Source organism: Tyto alba, unplaced genomic scaffold (genome assembly GCF_018691265.1).
Source record: "Tyto alba isolate M040663 unplaced genomic scaffold, T.alba_DEE_v4.0 Super-Scaffold_7, whole genome shotgun sequence".
Taxonomy (NCBI): Eukaryota; Metazoa; Chordata; class Aves; order Strigiformes; family Tytonidae; genus Tyto; species Tyto alba.
In genome coordinates, this window is record NW_024881328.1 from 9,025,749 (window position 1) to 9,049,690 (window position 23,942).

At 43.5% G+C, this 23,942-nt stretch overlaps 1 protein-coding gene across 1 annotated transcript; it reads left to right on the top strand.

Moving 5' to 3' along the window:
• The first annotated feature begins 668 nt into the window (after positions 1-668).
• Positions 669-23,789, top strand: LYPD1 (LY6/PLAUR domain containing 1). The gene is made up of 4 exons (XM_033003143.2): positions 669-1,210; positions 2,088-2,225; positions 19,999-22,059; positions 22,163-23,789. The coding sequence occupies exons 1-3, from the start codon at positions 1,159-1,161 to the stop codon at positions 20,232-20,234; spliced, it is 426 nt and encodes a 141-aa protein (XP_032859034.1). The 5' UTR covers positions 669-1,158; the 3' UTR covers positions 20,235-22,059; positions 22,163-23,789.
• Positions 23,790-23,942: the final 153 nt, after the last annotated feature.

Here is a 23,942-nt window from a genome sequence, read left to right on the forward strand (position 1 = left end):
GCGACACGGCGGCTACAAACCGCCCGAAACTGAATTCAGCCCCTTCCCTCGCCGCTGAGGCTGTGAAACGGTCACAGCGGCGTAACGAGACGTGGTTGTCGGGGGGCAGGGAGACGAGTCACCCCTTCGGCCGGGGTGAAAACGGGGCGGGAAAATAAAAAAACCACAAACCACACCGTCCCAGCAGCGAGGACCGGGCCGCGGCACCCGCCCGCGCCTCGCGCCGCCTCAGCCCCGGCCCGCCCGCGCCTCGCGCCGCCTCAGCCCCGGCCCGCCCGCGCCTCGCGCCTCCTCAGACCCGGCCCGCCCGCGCCTCGCGCCGACGCCAGCACCGAGCTACAGACACCGCGCCCGTCCCCCCCCCCCCCCCCTCCTCCCCTTCCTTTTTTAAGCTTGAGTTCGCCCTCAGGGGACGAGGATGGCGCCTGCCGGAGCGCGGGGCCGTGCCTGCCCTCCGCCTCTCCCGGGGAAGGTGGGCTTTGCCGGGCGTTTGTGGGAGACGAGCGACGCCTCGCAGCGCTACTCCGAGCCCGGCCTGTAACGCCCCCCCCCCGCCCTTAGCCGCGCTCCGGCAGCCACCTGTGGGTTTCGGGCGGGCGGGGAGACGGAGGGGGCCGGGCCGCCGCCCCCCCGGGGAGAGGAGGAGGAGGAGGAGGAGGAGGAGGAGGAGGAAGGCTGAGCGAGCCGCTCCGGCGGGCAGAGGGACGCGGGAGCCCGCCGCAGCGCCTTGCGAGCTGGACGCCGCCTTAGTGGCGCGGGGGCAGCGGCAGGAGCGGGGCGGCGTCTTCGCCCTCGCCCAACTTTCCCCGTCGCTGAAGTGCGGCCCGGCCGGGCGAGGTGCGGGGAGGTTGGCGGGGATCCCCGCCCCGCTCCGCCGGCATCACATGGTGCTGGAGGAGGGAGCGGGGAGCCGCCCCCCAGCTTTCGCTTCTCGTACAGTTTTCTTCCAGTCTCAGCGCTCAACTCCGGCGAGGCTGGAGCGCGGCGCCGGGCTGGGCAGGGCGGGAGCCGGGCGGACTCCACCACCTGCTCCCAGGGCGTCTCTCCGCAGCGGGGGCGGCGGGGAAGAGGCACAAGTGCGCGGCGCCTCCGCTGCCCCTCTCCTTCTGATGCCCCTTCGCGACTGCACGCCAGCCCGGCGGCCGCGGCTCCGGGAGGATGCGGATCTTCCTCCTTGCTGCAACTTTCTGGGGATTGTGCCTGGCTCCAGGTAATGGGCTCCGCGCCGCTCTCCCGGAGGCGCCTCCGGCGAGCCCGGGTTGCCTGGTGCTGCCTGCAGCGGCCGCGGGGAGGCTTCGTCCCCTCGAGTGTCCGCAGCCCGCGGTGTCCCCGGCGCCGGCCGCCCCGCGGGGCGAGGCGAGGAGCGGCTCCGCAGCAGCACCGGGCACCGGACCCGAAGGATGCCGCCTGCTGAGCCCCGGGGACTGGGGGTCCCCGCTGCGGGACGAGGCGCCCGCTGCTCCCCGACGGGGCTGCGGGAGCCGCCGCGCCGCGGTGCGGGGCCGAGGGGAGTGGAGCGCCTCGTTTGCATGATAAAGGAGGGAGGTGAAGGATGCTCCGCAGCTCTAATTGTGCATGGCAAAATAGTAATTAAATAATTTGTAATGAATTAGCAGTTAAGTAAACCCGTCGGCACAGATAAGAGCCGAAGCGTATCTATTAGCCGGGTTGCTCTCTCCGGAGCGCGGTTAGTTTTTTAGCCGGTTGTGGGGAGGGCAGCCCCGGTGCCGGGGCATGTGTCGGTGCCGGGGGTCGGTGCGGGGCCGGTGCCGCCTGCTGGCAGCAGCGTCCCCAGCGCCGCGCCGGGGAGGCCGGGCGGGAGTGGCAGTGCAGCCGCCTGTCCGCCCGGAGCCCCCGCCTTAAACAGGTGCTGAGCACATTAGGCGTCGCCTCGGCTGAGTGGAAGACACGTTTATTTTACGTTATTTTTGTCAAAGTCGTACTTTTGCTGAGCCGTTGAGCAGTTAGGAACAGCAAAATGCAGAGGGAAAGATAAGGAAGATTTCTGGCACGTGTTGATTGTTTTAGATTCTTTTTTAAAAAAAAAAAAAAAATTACTATTCTGAGCAAAATTCTATCTGTTCCAGGTTTGGGTTTGCAAATACAGTGCTACCAGTGTGAGGAGTTCCAGCTAAATAACGACTGCTCTGCTCCAGAGTTCATCGTGAATTGTACAGTGAATGTTCAAGATATGTGTCAGAAAGAAGTAATGGAAAAAAGTTTTGGTAAGAATTTAATAATTATTCTTCTGTTTGTTTGTGTTGGATAGTGTGTGTTGCTTTTGGCTCCACCCATTCATGGTCTTCAGCTACAGATGAATCTGGCATTCCTACCTATAGGGACAAGATTCAACTTCTTGCACTTCTGAGTGACTTTGCAACTCAATAAAGTTAATAAGTTTTCTTTAAAACTGGTGTGAAAACTGAAGGATGCAAGCCAAATGTTGATAAAGCTGTTAATACACAGTCTTATGGGTCTCAGATTTAGTGTCCCAGCACTGGGAAATTAATAACAACAAGTTAGTTTAATCTTATTACAGTTAATTACATGGGCTTTTTTCCCAAGAGATGGAAGAGCATTAAATTAGTAATTCCCTCCTTTCTTTTATTTACTCTACCAATTCATATACTCTGAAGGTTCATCTTGAGGGAAGTGTAGTCATCTTTGTTTTTATCCATAATAGAAAACATCAAGCAAAAGGGAGAGAGGGATAAAAAGAACGTTTTGGGTAGTTTAGGGGGGAGAGGTGGGCACAAATGGATATATTTGCCATACTTATTTTCTAAGTCTAAGGGGGCTTTTCCCTTACTGCCTTACTGTAATTAATATTAAGTTAGCATATTTGGAGATAAATATTTTAAGGGGGAAACTAGCTGTGATTCTGCGTCTTGCCTCTATTGTCTTTTGAGCTCTACTAAAATTTTTTTTTTTTTTTTTTTGTATTTGGCATCATGGAAGGCATTTGAGACTTAGAGAGAACTGTCTTGGTTTTTAGACCACCACGTTGCTCTATAGCCATGAGTAGAAGACTACAGCTTTATTAGGGAGTCGAGGGCTGAGCAGGGTGGCAAGGCAGCGTGTTTGTGGGAGTTGGAGCCTGTGTAGCATCCCGCTCTTACTGCCGACGGCCGGTAAGGCGCCAGGCGTTGTGAAGGGAAGCTGGCAGTAACTCGCTGGTGTGCCTCAGCACGGGGGTGACCTCTGTGCCAGGGGGCAGTCTGGGGCTTCAGAGCCCCGGTGTAAGGGGAAGCTGCTCTCTGGGACTGCCCATCTTGCAGCTGAGGGCAGTGCTTCAGAGCATGGAGTTTACTGGTGTAAAGGACTATTACACTGTTAGTATAAATCAAGCTGTAGTCTGTCCTTTCTCAGTGAGTCCTTCAGTAACAGCAGGATCCCTCTCTGCCTAGCAAATGTGTGTAGCCATCCATCTTGAAAAGTAAAATTGGTTCTTTGCGTTCGGAAAGTATATATTAGTATTTTTCAAAGTGCTGATCAATCATCTAGTTCTGCTTTTGCTGGTATTTTCAGATCACTACATCGGCAATCACAGAAAAATAGTAAGAATTGTTGTTACCTATCAACAGTAGCTGAACTGCTGGTACTATGTTTCATCCTGGGTAACACCCTCCACAGTGACTGTATTTGTAAAATATTTAGAAGCTCTCCAGTGTAGAGGAAAAAAACTGTGTGTTTAAAGGAAGATTAGTCTCTTTCAAGGTACATATTATTGGAGCGTTTTATTTCAAGTTTACTTGGAAAGGGTAGTTTGGATAGGAGATAGTTACAACTCACAAAGTACTTCTGAAGTCCAAGTCTCTCTAAATGAATGCTTGAAGGCTTTGCTATCTGCACACCACAGCTTCTGTAGTACTTTTAATAGGTTTGAATGGATGCTGTGTCAATCTGAAGGGCTGTAATCATTGTATGTAGACATAAACAAAAAAGTCAGTTCTCATTTAATTCTTAACAGTTGTTTGGCACTTGGTTTTTTAAATATCTTTCCTGGTTCCTTCATGTTTTCATTTCAATACATCCCAGACTCTACCAGCCCTCCAGAAATGTATCTGTAATCTTCCCTTGGGATGAATGTTAGAAAAGTGTTTTCAGTCAAGTAAGGCCCTCTCAGATTGAAGTGCAGGTCTTCTGGGTGGGTGGGCTTGCATGTGTGCGTACCCACACCCACGGATCTGTGGGGAGACAGCCACTTCTGCGCTGCGTGTGCGGGGGGGACAGTCAGTCATGCAGCTTCTCTCAGACTAGCAGGCAAGACTGCAGTCTCGCCAGCGTGACTGTGGCACACTGAAAAAGCAAAGTGGAACTGTTTTAGTAGATTGTAGACATACATTGATACATAACTTGTCCTTACTCCTGTGAAGAAATTGGTTTGCAGTATAGTAAAGAAGGAGCTCTTAAAAGAAACTTCTGGGTGGTTGATTTCTTTTTTTTCTTTTTTTCTGTGCAATTTTATATTGTCTCTGAGCAGATCCTTGGATTTTCCCTTTAGGAGGTAACTAGCATGCTGTGCATAGCAGGTACCACTGTTCTATTATATTTAATTTACTTCTATAAATGGAGTTCTTATTCATTTTAAGCTTAGAGATTCTAAATTCCAGTTAGTGAATAAATTTAAATTTTTAACTTAACTATTTCAAATTGAGTGAAATTTACATTGCAAGCTTAGTTTCTCTGTTATCCTCAGTCAATTCTAGAGAGGATTGGTTGTAAAACAGAGATGATTCAGTTCATCATCCTTTATTGTTTCTTTTCCTAATTGATATTTAAATGTGTGCAATATAAATGCCTTATTCTCTCAAGTTTTATTTAATAATTCATTCTACTTCTACCAGTATATTTCATAACTCGATTCTTTTGGTTGTTGCTTATCACTGAAAGCTGAAATATTTCAAATATTGATTTTAATTTATAATAGACTTGAGGTAGAATTTTTAACCCAGAATATGAAAGATGTGAATTTGCATTTATTTGACAGCACAATCTCATAATTAGAGTTTTTCCTCCTCACTAGATACAGTCAAAGGAGTATAATTTAATTTTTGTAGACTAACCCATTTTTGTCCTTAATAAAATACAGCTGTCTCTGAGCAAAATGTTACAAGTTCTCCTTAACCTTATTTAAAAGTTAAATGCAATATTTTGAGATAAAGTTCATGGTCTGAATCAGTAACTTATTGATGTAGTCACTCTTCTTTTGCAGTATGCATTAACCTGTGTGTTCATTTTGCTATCAAGGGGGTTACTGACTTACATTCTGTGGTGTGCCTACAAGACAGTCTCCAACATGTAGCCAGTGACTTTTTTTTCTTACATATTTGCTAGTGTTCGTTGAGTTGTGTGGTGTCAGCTCTAGGCTTCAGCTTCATCTCTGTATTAAACTTTTGATAAACAACACTGGAGAACTACAGCACTGTGTTTTTTTTAATTTACGTTGTAAATGAAATGTTTTTCACTTACGTTCCTTATGCCTGATCATAGTCAAACAAACAACTTCAGTTGCTGTAAAATTAGGGTTAGTGCTTTAAATGTCACTGTGTTCTCGTAGAACATTATCTCAATTTCTGGAGGTAGTCCAGAGAAAACAATCTTAGGAAGTACTTTTTGGCTTCAGGTGAGAAACAACAGCAGCATAGGCATGTCCCAGACCTTAAGAAGTGGCTGTTACTTGACAGCCTCCCATGTGAGTAACTAAGAATGCAGGTATTAGTCACTAATATTTTGAATTAAATCGGCAGGCATGTTATCTCAGCTGTTAATAGCATCAGGTAGAAATTTACTCTATTGCAAAACTTTAAATGAATTGCGAATTGAGCAGTATGTACACATGTATCCAATTAAGTGATTATGTGGAACTACTATAATTCTGCCTTCCCTGAAAACATGCACTTTGCTATGGCAGTTTATATTTCAGTTGCACTTTGGGGATCTGTCAGTGCACAGAATTATTGGAGACTTTGTCAAGTAAATGACGAAATATTTTTCCCACTTTAAGCAGAGTTGGATTTTAAAATTTTGCTAGAACAAGTTTTATGCAGTTATGTTAACATTCTGTTCCAATGGGAGGTACAGAAGGACAAGACAGTATTTTGCCTGCAGTGCAAAACCTTACAAACTACTTCATTAATTTAATCTTAAAAAAAAAAAAATATCATCAGTGCTTTTTTCCTTTAGAAGGAAGAAAGGTGAGAATGGGAAGTAGCACTGAATACAATACCAAGTTATTTTTGTCCCACAGAAACTAACATAAAGGATAAGTTTCTAGCGCATTCTTCAGCTTGATAAGCAGGTGTTTGAGAACTGTGCAAATGAAATGTTTGACAAAGAATCAAAGCTCTTGCTTATAATAATTCCACTTGCAGATACTTTATGGAAATACCCATGGCAGATTCTCCTCTCTCACTTGCCTCTCCCCTGCCCATCTATGAACTTCTAACTTCAAAATGTCAGTCCTCCTTCTCTTTTAGAATACATGTAGAAACAAAGAAATCCCACAGTATATTGGGATCACATGAAAAATCTTGATGATATGTAGGTGACTATATAATGTATATATGCTTTTACACGTAGATCATAGAAAACATACTGACAATGAAGTTTACCTCCTACCGAAGGCAAGACCTATCTGAGTGTAAAGGCTTATCTAAAATCTACTTAAGGCCAAATGAAACTTGCAATGTGAATAGATCAGGAAAAAATAAAGCATGAAGGATGAGACAATCAGCCCAGAAAGGTAGCCAGTCTAAATTTCTTAGAAGTCTCTGTAAGTAAACCTCTCCATGTATATGTTTTGAACAATATGCCTTGTGCTTTAACATAGTTGTGAACATACTTTGACGAACTTTTACTTTTGCAAGGGGAGAAAAAACAGAACCACAGTAGCAAGACTGATATTTTAAAATGTGTGTCTATATAAAACCAAGATTGTTTCGGAATTTTCCTTTGCAAGTGAATTGGGAAACGACCTCATTATTTCTATTAATCTGTGATAACAATCTTCTCTTATTTGTTTGGTTTACAATGGTCCTTTTAGTGTATTTACATAGTATATCATCCTGCAGTGTAATTAAAGCAATTGCTGTAATTGTGTGCTTAAAGTAGTGAGTGAGAACATCATGAACAAGATCATCATCTCACTGTTGAATTATGATTTTCTTGTTATTTATTTAACTCTTCTCAGTATTGGTTTCCCAGTCATTTGTTTTACCAGGCAGGGGAAAACAGTGTCTAAGTTGTGTGATGAGTTGGCCTACACTAAATTCTTTACCTGTGATTATTACTTTTTTTTTTTTTTTTTATCTTACTGTGTTGCTGCCACGATTAAGTTGCTTTGTGTATGGCTCTAAGGATTGCAGAACCACATACTTTATTCTGTTTTCATGTATAGTATCCATTAGTACTAATACTAATTGCATACTTGTATCAAGGGGAAATTATACTCTGGTGTACATTTATTGACAAAATTATTAAAATGACAAACAAAGTTTAATGGCTTCAGATTCACTGTAGGCATTAAAGTTTTATAGGTAATAGCTGCATCCCCACTATCCATTTAGAAACAGTAAGAAACACCCACTGAGCTGGTGGTGAATTTTTTATTTTTATTCTATACTGTCTTTTTTAGTCAAAGCATATCAACATAACTTGAAATAAATTGTGATTATTTTTTAATCAAGGTAAAGCAAAATATAATAATTCTTTACTGATAATTAAAAAAAAAAAAAACCAAACAAACAAAAAAAAAAAAAAAAAAAAAACAAAACAGCAAAACAAAAAAAACCCACCTTAGCATGTGACAGTTGTTATCTGTAACATTGTATCTAGTGCTACCAGGTGCCCTATGAAATGAAGAAATAGTAACAAGAAATTAAGACAAAGTAACAAGGCTGTTGGTTACAGCTGTTGTGGATAAGGGAAGAACAACTGACATAATCTACCCAGACTTGTGCAAAGCATTTGCCACTGTCCCGCACAACATCTTTGTCACTAAACTGATTTGATGGACGGGCCACTTGCTTAATAAGGAATTGGCCAGATGGTGGCACTCAGAGTTGTGGTCAAAGGCTCCATGTCCAAGTGGAGAGCAGTGCCGAGTGGTGTTGTTCAGGGTGGGTGTTGGGGCCGGTGCTGTTTAACATCTTTGTCAGTGACTTGGACAGTGGGATTGAGCGCACCCTCAGCAAGTTTGCTGACAACACCAAGCTGTGTGGTGAGGTGACACACTGGAGGGCAGGGATGCCATCCACAGGGACCTGGACAGGCTGGAGAGGTGGGGTCATGCAAACCTCATGAAGCTCAAGAAGACCAAGTGCAAGGTCCTGCCCATGGGTCAGGGCAATCCCAAGCACAAATCCAGGCTGGGTGAGGAGTGGATGGAGAGCAGCCCCAAGGAGAAAGACTTGGGGGTGTTGGTGGGTGGAAAACTGTCTGTGAGCCAGCAATGTGCGCTCGCAGCCCAGAAACCACCCGTGTGCTGGGCTGCATCCAGAGCAGTGTGGGCAGCAGGTCGAGGGAGGGGATTCTCCCCCTCTGCTCTGCTCTGGGGAGACCCCCCTGCAGTGCTGGGTCCAGCTCTGGGGCCACCAGAATAAGAAGGACACAGACCTGCTTGAACGGGTAAAGAGGAGGCCACAAAGATGATGAGGGGGCTGGAGCACCTCCCCTGTGAGGCCAGGCTGAGAGAGTTGGGGGGGTTCAGCCTGGAGAAGAGAAGGCTCCGGGGAGACCTTAGAGCGGCCTCTCAGTGCTTAAAGGGGACCTACAGGAAAGATGGGGAGGGGCTGTTTATCAGGGAGTGTAGGGATAGGACAAACGGTGATGGTTTTAAACTGAAAGAGAGTAGACTTATATTAGATAGAGGGAAGAAGTTCTTCCCTGTGAGGGTGGCAAAATGCTGGCCCAGGGTGCCCAGAGCAGCTGTGGCTGCCCCCTCCCTGGAAGGGTTCAAGGCCAGGTTGGACGGGACTGGGAGCACCCTGGGCTGGGGGAAGGGGGCCCTGCCCGGGGCAGGGGGGTTGGAACTGTATCATCTTTAGGGTCCCTTCCAACACAAACCGTTCTGTGATTCTGCGATAATCAATACTGGAAACATGCCATTCATTTTTGATGCTGAATGTATGTTGTTAATTTGTACTGTATGCTGAAAACTCAGAGCTATGGATATATTACGGTTCAGAAACACTTCCTCAGTCAGATGCCAAAGCTGTTTTCTTGGTAGTAAATTCCTTCCAGCCTTTGGGTAGCTCAGAAAACTTCCAGTTACATATGGGAGGAACTGAACTAGGTACATCAGCTAAAGAGAAATTACAGATAGTATGTAGTAGAATGCTTCTTAAAGGCTTCTGACCACCTTTAAATATAGAAAAGCAACAGTGGAGTTAACAGTTCAAGCCGTTTATGACTTGAAAGTCAAGACAAAGATCCAAGTGCAAAAGCAATGAAAGGCTGTATTATTTTAAGGAAGTTGTGCTATCTGGTCCAGTGAATTTCACTTTTCACAGGACACGGACAATAGGTTTTTATGTTATTTTATTTCTCAGACTTGTATGAAAGGTATACAAATGAATTTTGTGATGATACAGTACCCACAGCCTGATGTCTCTTCAACCTCCTTTAAGAGTTTTCTATTGCATTTCACACACAAATGAGTCCGTGTTTCCAAAATTTTCTTGTGGCCTGACCTTATTACTTGTCTTGGCTCACAGTGACCTTATCAAAACATCAGCAAGCATGTTTTAATTGATCCAAACTGTTTTCATTTCCATTTTTCTTTTGTAATCTGGATATTTTTTTTGAAAACTTGATATAACCTATTTTGCCAAATTACAAATGAGTCTTCGAATGTGGAAAAAGTAATATAAAAACCATGTAAACCCTACTCTGAACTTGAATAGGCTTTAAAACTGTAAGCATGAAAATAGCCAATGATATAAAAGCTGAATGGATTTCAAAGGTACTGGCATACAAGTGTAAACATGTGAGCTGTTACACTGAAATTGGTAAGGGCATTAATTAGTAGGGTGCAACAAGACTATTCCCATGTAAAATTATTTATGGGACTTATTACAAGGGTATAGCGTTTTAACATTTATAAAGGCATAAGGACTGTTTCTTCCCAGTTCATTTCAGCAGATAAGGACTGTCAAGAAAAATGCTCATATATGATCATGAAAATTAAGTCTAAGTTCACCTGTCTTGCTAGAAGATCAAGTATGTTTAGATCTTGATATCCAAGGACATTTAGATCTTGATACCTTTGTATCAGGAAAGCACAGATGATGGAAGGCCGTGAGCCAGCTTTGTTGGAAAGATTGTATGTTTAATGCTTGCCTGTAACTCCACATTAGTGGGCAGAGAAATTAATAAGGACAGTAGAAAACAAAATTAGATATGCAGGTGAAAGTGGAGCTTTGACTTGTGGTTTATAACATCCTGTGGCCTTAAAAAATACATTTGATAAGACCACCATTAGCAGCTGTACTTAACTTTCTCAGCGTATGCATTTTTAAGCAGTTTAATGCCTTGTTTGTGCTTTGTGATGCTGCAAGCAGTGACAAAGACTACTTTGTGCTGTTATTTACATTGTTAACAATGCAGTTTTGAGTCATATTTCCAGTACCAGAATTAGAAGGCATGACTTAGAAAGATATCATGGTAATCCAAACTATTGTTCTCTGTCGGTCCACAATTGTCCAGTTTTCTTCTGAGATGATTTAATTTCTGCAAGATGTCATGTCAATTAGGGTCAGAAGGAGAGTGAAGAGGTCAGTCTTTCATTGTCAAAAGCCTCCTGTTTGTTTCTGCAAAAAAAGTGCAACTTTCTAGAAGTGTATGGAGGAGTTGTAATGATATTGAATAAGTCTTCATAGAAAATTGATTAAAATATATTAATTCAACCAGGTAGGTTGGGGGGGGGGGTTGTTTTATTTATTATTATTATTATTATTATTATTTACAGAATTGTATACTCTGTAAGAGCCTGGTGGCATGAATATACTTTTGTCTGCTGAATGTATCAAAGGGAGGAGGCAGGATGAAATAGCTGCAGTCCTAAAACACAGGATTAAAAATCAGGATGTGTGTGATGTAGCTTGGCAATAGTTTTCAAGTCACTTAATTTCAGTGCCTCATTTTTTTTCATCTGGAAAACACTGGTCATGGTTGCTTACAGTATTTAATTAGCTGTTTATAAGGCAATTAGTAAATTTCATGATAAAATTTCTAGCAAGGTACAAATTATTTAAACCACTCATGAACTCCGGAGAGGAAGTTGAGAAGACAAGGATAGGAAGAGTTAGTGTAAAATGAAGCTCAGAGGACATAGTTGGATATGGTTATACTCTATACTGGCTTAAACTGTTTTTCTAGCAGTGCACTTACAATCATAGATGAAAGGCTTTGTGTTGAGGAAGCTTAATTCATATTTTAAAACAATAAAAACTTGATCTGACTGAAACAATGACTGTTTGGGGAAGCAAAATGTCAGAAGAATGATTGCTTTTCAACATTCAGTCACCTTTTAAGATATTTAGGACCTTATTCAATAAAATATTTATAATCACTTTCTCTAGAAAACAGCAAATCACAATAGGACCTTTTGCAGTCTGTCACTGTATGATGTATGTGAGCAGGTACTAGCTAAGGAATAGACAATTACCATAGCAAAACTACTGAAGTCATAAAAGATGAGCATGAAACCTAATCTGAAAGCTAAAAATCATAATTTAGAAACCTATTTGTCTGTATTCAGAACCCAATTTTGAACATTACTGATATAGTCAAATCCAGAAATAGTCACATACATATTTTATGTTCCTCAGAAACGGGTATTAAATGTTTGCATGTTGTTCTTGCGCTAGTATAAGTTCTCATTTTAGATTTCAGCAGATATCACAAAAGAGCTTTTATAACTCCTACTGGATACTGAATTTCATTCAAGTGGAGGGTAAGCAAGTGACAGTTTAGGGCAAGAAATAAAGGATGAAATATATAATCAAAATCACAAAGCAAGATTGGATAGGCAGACAGTAAGCACATGAAGAAAGACTTGCGCATTCACCGAGAGCAGAAAATTGAAAGTTTCAGTGAAATAAGGTAATTTGAACTATTCAGGATATTAAAACAAAGGGAGAGTATCAGTTCATAAACACAATCCTCAGGCTTGTCTTTATGAACAAAAACATTAAGAGAACACCCAAAACAAATCACATACAAATTATGAAAGCATGCTAACGCTAGAGTGAGGACACTTCTTGGGGGCTTTTCATGGCTTGTCTGTGCCACAATATGAATTGCCCACTGTTGACCAGTTTTCTGCCTTCTGCTTGGAGGAGATGGGCAAGATTAAGCACCAAATCTAAAAGAGCTGAGTGGAGAAATTCTGCCAAAGTTATCGTAGCATACCAGGTTGGAAGGGACCTCATGGATCACCTAGGCCAATCTTTATTGGCAAAAGCACGGTCTAGACAAGATGGCCCAGCACCCTGTCCAGCTGCATCTTAAACGTGTCCAGTGTTGGGGAATCCACCACTTCCCTGGGGAGATTATTCCAGTGGCTGATTGTTCTCATTGTGAAAAATTTCCTTCTTGTGTCCAATTGGAATCTCCCCAGGAGTCACTTCTACCCATTGCCCCTCGTCTTTTCTATGTGATTCCTTGTAAAAAGGGAGCCACCGTCTTCCTTGTAGCCACCCTTTAAATACTGGAACATGGTGATAAGGTCTCCCCTAAGCCTTCTCTTCTCAAGGCTCAAACAACCCAGTTCTCTCAGCCTTTCCTCACAGGGCAGGCTGCCCAGTCCCTTGATCCCCTTTGTGGCCTCCTCTGGACCCTCTCCAGCCTGGCCACAGCTTTTTTGCATAGCGGGGACCAAAACTGAACACAGTATTCCAGGTGTGGCCTGACAAGCGCTGAGTATAGTGGGACAATGAGTTTTTTATCTCTGCTGGTGATGCCCTGGTTGATGCAGCCCAGCACCCCGTTGGCTTTCTTTGCCGCAGCAGCTCACTGTTCTCTCATGTTGGGCTTGGTGTCCCCCAGGTCCCTTTCCACAGAGCTGCTCCCCAGCCAGGTACATCCCAGGCTGTGCTGCACTCCTGGATTCTGTTTTCCCAGGTGCAAGACCTCACGCTTGTCCCTGTTGAACTTCATCAGGTTCTTGTTAGCCCACTCTTCCAGCCTATCCTGGTCCTCCTGCAGGGTGGCTCTCCCTTCCGGAGTGTCCATTTCCCCACTCAGTCTGGTATCATCAGCAAACTTCATCGGGACCCACCATCACTGGTCCCATCACCCAGGTCACTTATGAAGTTATTAAACAGCGCTGGGCCCAATATCCATCCCTGGGGGACCCCACCTGTGCCAGATTGCCAGTTGGAAAAGGAGCCATTTCCCACCACCCTCTGGGTGCAGCCTGTCCGCCAGCTCCCCCCCACCGCACAGACCACTCGTCCAGGCCGTAACGTGTCAGCTTCTCCAGGAGGAGGCTGTGGGGAACCATATCAAAGCCTTGGAGAAATCCAGGCAGACAATGTCCACTGCTCACCCCACATCAACTGAAGAGGTTACTTTGTCGTACAAGGTGATCAGGTTTGTCAAGCATGATTTGCCCTCGGTGAATCCGTGCTGGCTTTTCCCAATCACGTGCCTCATTTGATTAGTGACAGCCCCCTGGAGGAGTCATCCCGTAACTCTCCCGGGGACTGAAGTAAGACTGATCAGCCTATAATTTCCTAGATCTTCCTTCAAGCCCTTCTTCTAGATGGGGATGACACTAGCCTTCTTCCAGTCTTCTGGGACATCCCCCAATCTCCACGACTTCTCAAAGATTATGAAGAGCAACCTTGCAACAACATCAGCCAGATCTCTTAACTCCCTTGGATGGATAACATCAATTTGTAGGGATCACATTCCAATTCTTCCTTCACTGACGGTGGGTCTGTGCTTGCATCGACCTGGATTTTTGTTCCCAAGACCTGGGGCCCAGTGGTGCTGATAAAGACAGAGATGAAGGAAGTGTTGAGAACCTCTGCTTTTTCAGTGTTGTTGGTGACTAATTTACTTCTCCTCTTTAACTGTGGGCCAGTATTTTCCTTCTGTTTCTGCTTCTTGTTTACATGCCTGAAGAACCCTTTCTTGTAGTTTTTGACATCTCTGGCCAATTTCAATTCAAGCTGAGCTTTTGTTTTTCTAACTGCATCTCTGCACACTCTGGCAATACCTTTGTAGTTCTCAATGGGTATTCGTCCACTTTTCCATCTCTGGTATGCTACTCTTGGTTTTGAGCAGACTCAGAATCTCACAGTTAAGCCAGGGGAGTCTCTTCCTCTGCCCACTTCCCTTACCTTTAAAGGAGATGAACTGGTTTTGTGCTTCCAGGAGAGTGTTCTCGAAAACCTCCCAGCACTTGCTGGCTCCTTTATCGTGCATGGAAGCTTCCCATGGAATCCCTCCCAACTGAGCTCTGAACGAGCTGAAGTGTTCTCAAGTCTAAACCCTTTTTCTCAGTACTAACCTTCAGCGTGCTTATTAGGATCCCAAACTCACAATATTGTGATCACTGCGGCCAAGGCTACTGCTAACTGAGATATTACAAAGGTGGTTGTAACCGCATACCTCAAAACTTGTCTTGATCTTCCTGCTAACTTTCTGAGTTACTTAAGATACAAAACTTTACTACGTGTCTGAAGCTATGGCTCTGTGTATGTCTCCAGCTCTTGGTCCAGTCTTGAAAAGGCAGTTTTGTTACTGCTCAACAATGCCTCCTTCCTTGGCCCTAGTTGGGCAGAAGCTGTTTTCTGATGCTTCAAAAGAGTTGGTGCAGCAGGTACGCTCAGAGTATGTGCAGAAGATTTTGCTAAAGCAGTATTTGTGGAATGAGTTGCCGGAGTCAAATCTCACTTAGCGTATGCCTACAAAATTGGATATGTACAAAACACTGTAGCAAAAGCCTTCTTTAAAAATGAGGTGTGTCAGTCGTAGCCCATGAGATAGAGTATTTGGCTTGGAAAAGCTTGTGTTGGGCAAAATGACATCACCTGCTTGACTGGAGTCAAACTTACAGCAAAGAGTTTTGTGGCCATAAGGCAGAGGGCTGTGATTTCCTGCTGAGGTATGCCATTGCAGAAAGCAGTTTCAGAGTGGTTGGGTCACAGAGTGGGAAGGTGACTGTTTTTTTAGAAATTAGGTCACTGATCTTGGAGGTGGTATCCTAGTTGCCTATTTTGGCTTCAGAGACTGTGTATTTTGCTGAAGGACAGTCTTGAGAGCACAGGTGCAAACTGAAGTTACACACTGCTTGGATTATGGTTGCTCTTAAATTGGGAGTGCTTACACTTGCTCTTTTTTGTCTGTACCTGCTATAACAGAAGAATCAGAGGTGCCTAATAAGATTCTTTTCAAGCAGTAAGAGAAAAAGCTTGGATCTTCTGGTGCCTTCTGCATACGCACACTGTAAGAAGTAGGTGTGATGTCACCTTTTTTGGTTGTCTTAGTAACAAGTTAAGCTGTTATTCAAGAGAACGTGTACTGGGCTCTGTAGACAGGGTAGGTGGAAGAACTCTCACTTTTGGATTTGGATAAATTGTAGTGTGGATTTTTTGTTGCTGTCAAGCCTGAATGCATCTGGATGTGGCCAAAGCATTGCCAGGGTGCGAATGCACAGGACTGGGCTGCAGCTTAAGTGGGGGCCTGGGTGAGCTTGGCAGCTGTAAGGGGTGTGTATAGAATGGATCCAGGTGAGAAAATCAGTATTGCAAGCAGGAACTGTAAAAAAGCTTTGAGATTTGCACCATCACTTCATTGCATGGAATAAGGCAAAAATCCTCCAGAAATAGTTTGGACCTTGACATAGCTAACTGTATGATCACATGTGGGACAGAGAGAGGTGTAACAATGGGCAAGTTGCTCAGTCTAGGAGTAAATTTTCAATGACCAATTTAAGCCCAAAGCTTTTTTTTTTTTTTTTTTTTTTTTTTTGTAATTAAAAAAAAGAGAAAAAGGAAGTAGTTGTAGTAGGTGTATGTGGAAGGAGAGAGTGTGGAGTACTGCTGCATTATCACACAGGTATTCTAGCCTTGCATACTCCTCTCTCTCCTTAAAAGTACTTGAACTACATCCTCAGCCAACCCCATGAACCTTGAATCGAAAATATTGAAAATGAAGGAAAATCAATTGGTCAGTAGTAGGTACTTCATAGTAAAACACCTGCCTACACATACACATAACCCACACTGCTGTTGGGGGGCTGGTGAATCAGTGAAAAAGGATGAATTATTAGGTACACATCCATGAAGAGGTTGGGCGGTAAATATACTAATTGTATATTAGTAAGTATACTAACTGAGCACTCGGGTAAACTGTTGAGGGTAGGTAGCTGGGAATGACCCCATCCTGGTAAAAGCAGTGTACAACATGTATTCTTGCCTAGCCAGCAACTCATAACAGTCTGGAGTAGAAGAAAAGCTCCCAGAAAGGTTTGCAATTATTTTTCTAGGTGATGTGTTAATGAATGTATCAAGCTGATTGTTCAAGCAAGAATATCTGGTAATTAGCAGTTACGTCTGTGGTATGAGTCTTATGAGGCAGATAACCACTTTGAAGAACCGTCTGCAGTTCAGCCTGCTGGTGGCAAATGAATCAGGAAGATCTCAGAAATAGTTTCAGAACTGGCTCAACAGCACAGTAAACCACTGTAAGAGAGGAGCCTGAGGGAGAATCTCCAGAGCTAATCCAGCAAGGCTGCTGCTGTCCCATCAGAACTCAGTGGGTGAGCGGCAGTACCTGGGGTGCAGTAACCTGTTTGCTGGAGCAAGGAGAGCAGCGTCCCTGGCATCAAACCATGGGCATCAGTTATGCTAATTTATTTCCTATCACAATTAAACTGGAATCACAGTATGATGGGAGGACGGTTTACAGGTGTTTTTCCTGCCTTTCTTTATTTCATAGTGTTTGAAGTGTCATTGTTTTTTCACACTCATGTTAAAAAAAAAAAAAAAAAGTGAAGTCACGGCTGAAGTGTTTTAAAAATGTCACTCCTGTAGTGCTAACATTCTCTATTTTTTCCATCAATCTTCTATGCCTGTTTTTGTTGTATCTTGCTATAAAGATACTGCAGAATTAGGGAAAAAGCACAGCCTTTCTGTGGTGATCAAGTTTAGTTCATACCTGATGCTTTGCAAAAAGCACAGTTAGTGTATTTTAGCAGCTGATTTGTGAGCTCAAAAGGATCTATCAGTACTTAAAGAAAAAACCCTTGGCTGTGAAGGGCAGGTCTTTAGCTACGTAGCTATTGAAAACCTGATAGAAGTGCTGACTTGTTTAATTATGTTAAAAATCTTGTTACAATTCAGATTACTAGAGCTGGGAATGGGAATAAACAATTATTTGGGAGTGGAATTTCCTACTGCAAGACATACTTACAGAAAAGCCACAGAAGAAGCGTTATAATGGGATTTTACTACTAGTTAGATTATTCTATTTAGGCATGAACATGGTCCATCTGTATGTGAAACTTTGAGTCGTAAAATTTTGGTCTGTGCAGGAATACTGTGTTTTGACTTCAAAAGGAGCTCAGAATTAGTCCATGGCATTTATCCTGGAGAACAGAGCTGTTGTAAACACATGGAGTTAAACTGGAGGGCTTTGATTTTTTGCAGGAGAGGTCTCCTAGAGTTGCCTGGTGAAAACCATGCCTCAGAGGGCACTGTGTAATTGTTCACAGCACTGAACCGCTAGTCTCCTGTCTATGGGAAAAGCGCAAAGTATATGTGTTTCAGGGACCTGAACTAATAAATCACTTACTAGTTCAAATTGTGAACAGGGCTTTGCAGAAATCCTGCAAAAAGCAAATGGCAGGAAGAGAACGATCCATAAAACAATGGGAATAGGAAACCTTCCAATGTTAAAAGCTTTTTACAGGCTTGGTCTTTGAGGGGAAAGTCGAGATTCACTGCTGTTCTTATGGAAGACTGAGGAACGGCCAAGTTTGGCGGGTGCCTGTAGCTGCAGGGAAGGAATATGTGATGCGGGGATGCGGGATGAGAGATGGGAGAACAATCGCAGTGCCTAGTTCCATTGAATACAGGATTTCTTTCTCAAGAGGGAAGGGGAAGGGAAAAAGTTAATCGCAGCCATGAGAAGGGTCACGTCTGCCTCAGCTTTTGGAAGACTGTGGGAGGGCCGTGGACAAAGCACCAGGTCTTTGTGGGAAACATCAGCTGAGATTTCAGTATTGGAAGCCGATCAGTGGTAGCACAATTGAGGCTCCCTGACAGCAGTGGTTTGTCAGCAGAGACAGAGCTCCCTTCTTTTTGCAAACTATAGTAGTAAAGATTGTGCCTCTTCATCAGTGTGCCTTCGCTGTTACAGCTAGAACATAGAACATAGCTCCTCTTCTTTCTTCAGAAAAGGCTCTACCTGCTGTGTTGATTGATTGAAGCTCAGTGGAGACAGAGGAAGATTTAACGCCGACTTGAGGGCTTGTCCTCATAAGTTTAAGTAGATGGATAGCCTTAAAGCACGTTTCAGAGTTTAGATTTGCAGAGGGAGAACACAAACCAGGGAAACCCCTGTGTTGTTGGGATGGCAGCAATGTTGTGACAGTATAAAAGAATTGCTTTAATTAAAATTCTCTGAAGACAGGAAATCCTTCTTTCTGAGCATAACCCAAACAGTGTTTTGCTGCTGCACAGAGCACTTGGCAGCGCAGGGGCAGTCGCTGCTGCAGAGGTGGCTGCGGGGCTGCGTAGGAGCTGTAGTGCTTATTTCCAAAGCCCCCGGGGACTGAGCAAGTATCTGCAGGTACTGTAAGTTCAGTACCTACAGGTTATAGTCCTGCTTCACTCCCTCCAAAAAAAGTCTCAGTCACTGTATTTAAAGACACTCTGGGGCTGTGCTACAGGATGCAGAGGCACCGTTCTCCATGGGAATCTTGTTCCCATGCCCTTCAGATGGAAAAAACACTTCTGAGAATCCCATATTCAAAAGAATAGTCATTTTATTATCCTCAGAAATATTTACCTCTTTTTGTAATTGCCAGGCGATATGAGCAAACCCCCATTATCTATTTATGGGTTATGTGTATATTTCTCTCACACACAATTTCTACTGTACCGCTTGCAGGAAAATTTTAGAGTAATGAGGGGTGGAACTGCCACAACCATTTTCCAGTGTGACAGGGGAAAATGCAACTGTGTATTTTAAAACTTTTGTAAATCATTTTAAAATAACAGCTAGATCATCATGTACATCAGAATGCTCTTTTTTCAGGTAAAAACAATTTGAGAAATTATACATTTAATTAGATTAATTTAAATTCTATTTTAAAAGGGAAGAGTTTCAACTCTGAAAAGACATTTCTGTACAAATGGAAATTTTTGTTGTTGAGGGTAATAAGCTTCAAAGACAGCAAGAACTGAGATTACCTGGAAAAGTACTTCTAGTTTGTCTTTAAAAAAACAAAAAGGGCAGGGGGAGATAAAAGTTTTGCTGATAGTCATTCTCCTTTTACTCTTGGCTACTTGTCTCTGTGTGGTAAAGGAACAAGAAAAGGGAAAAAAAAAATGCTTACAACAAATTAACAGCATAGAAAACTATAATTACTTAGACACCTTAAACAACTCAGACATGTTCAGCAACAGAGACAAAAGGAATTTTCAAACAAACTGCATTTTGGTCATATCTATCCAAGCAGCGTATTCCAAAAGATGAAGGATTCTGGTTATAAAATGCATCACTTGATACACATTATGTAAATCACGTTTGTAATATTTTTGGTTCCCACCAAAATCAAATACAAGAAAAATCCCAACCAGAGTGGCTGTGCTTCTGCAGTGCAGAGCTGCTGGCGGTGTCACAGCTGAGGCGCCTGGCTTCAGCACCAGCATTGCTTCCAAACCCTGAACTGGTTTTGCAACAGTTTCAAGCATGAATGGTGTTGGAAAGCAAACCCGTGTTCATTTGAAACTAAGTAACCTTTGCTCTGTGTCACAGGAATCATGTATCGCAAATCCTGCGCATCTTCCGCGGCGTGTCTGATAGCCTCTGCTGGGTACCAGTCCTTTTGTTCTCCAGGGAAGGTGAACTCTGTCTGTATCAGCTGCTGCAACACGCCGCTCTGCAATGGACCCCGGCCGAAGAAGAGGGGGAATTCTGGTGCGGTGCTGAGGGCACACGTGATAACCACAGTCCTGCTCCCTAAATTGGCCCTGTTGTTTTTGTATTGCTAAACTTCAAGCAAGTTTTTTGCCCTGACACAGTTTGTCTGTCCCCTCCTTTCTTCGAAGACACTGCAATTATTTTCTGTTTGTTTCCAAATCCCTGTCAACAGCGAGGGAAGTTCAGTGGTTGTGGGGAGAGAGGGGCTGATATTTTTGGCAGCTAATGAGTTCAATTGGCAGATTGAATTTCCAGTGTGCACTTAAAAATCCCAGCAGCAGGATACAGAACTCCTGCTCTTTTTGCATAACTGGAAACAAATCCATCTGTGTTACTCCTTTTACGATGTAGTCAGTTCCTCGGTCAGTTTAATTTCCATGTTTTTAAGTTCATTGCTAATCGTTAACTTTGCCTTATGAAGTCATACTTGATGTTCACAACGGCCGTTTTGTGCGTCTGGACTGGGCTCTGAGCTAGTCTCTAGCGGCACTACTTCCACGCTGGGCTCCGGTGGTTCACGACCGGGTTTCTGTGGACTGCAGTCAGGCTTGGTCTCATTCTGAAAAGTGCTTAAGAAAACTTTGTTACTGTCCCTTGTAGAAGAATTGCGCCTAGATGAAATGAAGAGCAGCGGGCGTAGAGACCGGCTGCTCCTCGCTCTGGAGCTCAGGTTGGCTCTGAGAAGCTTCTCCTTGTTGGCATGTTGTATCGTCAGGCGGCAGCGGAGGACCTGCAGAAACACGCTGCGGAACTGCTGAGAAGAGATGTTGTACAGGAGGGGGTTCACCACCGAGCTGAGGTAGAAGAAGATGTCGGCGATGGGGAGAAGAGTGATGTACGCTCTGAAGTAGGGGACAGTCCAGTCCTGCTTTGGTTTAGCAGCAGCCATGATCCTTCTGACCTGGTTTGGCATCCAGCATATTGCCAGAGTTGCAACAATCAGTCCTGCAAACAGAAAGAGGAAGAAAGAGGTGTGCATACATGGGGGAAAAAAAACATCAAATACTTAGTATCAGTTCTGCACTTGTTAGGAAATAGTACCGATTTTTCAATGTTTTGCTTGACAGCTTTTTCTGCCAGTAGCATTTTTTTGTTTGTTGTTTTTAATAACTGTTACAAGGTCACTGCAGCACATGCTTTGACAAAAGACTGCAGAGTGCTTGGATAGTGTTTCTTTGTACCTATTGTCATTTATTAGTTTTCAAAGTGTTCTTTCATTGATATCTGTATCTTTGGAAAGAATGCATTTTTATTTTGGTTTGTGTTCTTACATTTCTTATGTCTTTCCCTTTACTTTGAAAAGCAAACAAAATAAATAGAACCTATAGCCATATTAGATCAGGCAATACCCAGAAGAGATCAGATTCTTGTTTGTACTTTACAAAAAGGAAAATGTATGCATAATAATATATTTCGTGTTATTTTTGGTAAATTTCCTCTTACAGAAGATATTTTTAAGTAAAATATGTATGGATCTTTTTATGGTAATTAAGATATGTTGGGCTTTCTTAAAAATCAAATTCCAGTGGAATGTTAATTATGAATGTAAATGAGAAAAACCCAGGCCTAGTCATGAAAGTGTAAGCAGTTTCAGATTATAAATTATGCTTGAAAATGTGGTATCTGACCATTTTGTATTTATATGTAAATATAAATACATGTTGCTGCATCACTAATGGCATTAAAAAGGGGGTGATTTAAGTGTTGGGTGTCTGAAAATTCTGCCTCTGTGGACCGGCGTTCACTAGGGCCGCAGCGGTGACTCCATCTGCAGAACGGCGGCCCTGCCGGCACGCAGGGAGGACGCGAGCGGGCTCGGTGGCTGGGCAGGAGCCACACAGGAGAAGGACATGCAAACCCTCATCAGCATTCCTGGCATCGGGAGTGAAATACCAGGTACACCAAATAATTCCTCTCAGTGCTCCCCCCATCAGGCATTCCCTCTGAAATGCAGCACAGCCACCAGTTCACTGTTCCCACTTTGTTTTTCTCTTTGCAGGAACGTGCCTTAGAGGAGCACTTAGAGGGAGCAGAGGCCGCAGGTTGGCTTCCCTGCTGCAGGAGCACAAAACAGCAGAGTGTCCTGTTGGTGCACAGTTTCCCTTCCAAGCAGGCTTTTGTGATATTGTTAAGCTCCTCCAACATCTAGCCTCCCTTCCCTACAGAAGCACAGACACATTTTAATTCTTACCTGTCTAGACATAAGTCAGAGTTCCCCCATTGAACAGTCACTGTAGGAACGCAATTCTGAAATAGTGCACGCTGATTTTTCAAGCCAGGAAAATGATACTTCACCAGTGGGAAGGCATGAATGTAACACGGAGGGGAGGCAGAAAAGAGAAGAAGGATTTTTCATAACTTTGAAACTGCCAGGGCTTGAACAGGGTATGTTCAAGTTCTCTCTACCACCACCCCTAAGCAAAGAAAAGGTATGAAATGTCTGATGGTTTAGTTGTTGTTGTTTTTTTCTTTTTTCTCCCAAAGAAGTTAATTTTGTTAGTGAAAGCTATAATTACTTTAACAAATTTATGAACTCACTCAATGAGCTACCAAATAAAAGTTGTCTTTTTGATCATTTGCTTCTGTAATCAATGTCATAGTCAGTTTGGTAGGAGGGGGAAGTATCACATCTTAAATTTACAGCACTAGATTAAGAGCCCTGGTCAGCCGTTCTTAGTAGGCAAGCAATAAATATATTTACCTTTGCCATTTTCAGTTCTTTAATGACTATAAGTCTCCTCAGCCACAGCCTCTTTATTCTCATTCCCATTCCTACACAATCCCGTGCCCCTTTTCTTGGCTGCCCTACTCTTCCCCTGCCTCCTTGCCTCATTTTTCAGTACCTGTTTTGGCTCTGTCAAAAGCTGATCTGAATTTTGTAGTAGTCCTGCCAATTTTCTGGCCTTCGGTGCTTTTTTCTCTGCTGTCAGCATAACAAACACATGGATAGCGGTCCTGGCACAGACCAACAGAAAATAAGAAGCCCTGAGCAGTGACTTGGGACAGGCCTTAGAAAAAGGCAGCGAAAGGACCCCCACTGCTCCACTGTGGCTTCTCCTGTGCGACTGAAACGCAAAGCCTACAGACCCAGGTCAGCAGAATTCTTGTTAAACTTTACCAGATAATCATTTCCAAGGGAAAAGAAAAGAAGCTCTGGAGTGTAATTTTTTTTTTCTTAGTTAGAAACGGGATACTGCATCATGCTGATTAATAGTTTCCTAAATTATGAATGCTGCTGGGAAAAACTGAGCAAACAGCGTGTGCGTTCAGTTTGAAAGCTCCAACGCAGTGCTCGGAGATGTCTGATTTTTTGCTTGTATCTGAATTATTTGCCGTTGACCTTTCTTTTTAGTTCAAACTGCCAGATGCTTAAGATTTCCCCTTAGATTCTTCAGACACACTTGTTCTGGGGAACTGAATATTTCGTTGTGTGTACAGCAAGTGAAAAATGAGCTGCTTGCGCCCTTGCACGGTGCGGTGAGGTTAGTCTTTTGGGGAGTGGGAGGAGACATCTGTAAAATGTTATTGTTTTCCAGGGATGAGTAATTGTTCATTTTTACACTTGGAAAAAATGCTTGTTGATTCAAAGGAGATGCACTATGTAAATAAACAGGCTGACAAATTCACAATCTTTTTTCCAACTGTTCACACTTGACGTGGTGGTATGAAGTAAACTGAAGTGCATCAGAAGGAAAGCTTTATGTTCGGACCTTAGCATATTAAATACTTTGACTGAATCACTGCTGCCATCAATTTGAACTTGTACAGAGGCTGTAGAA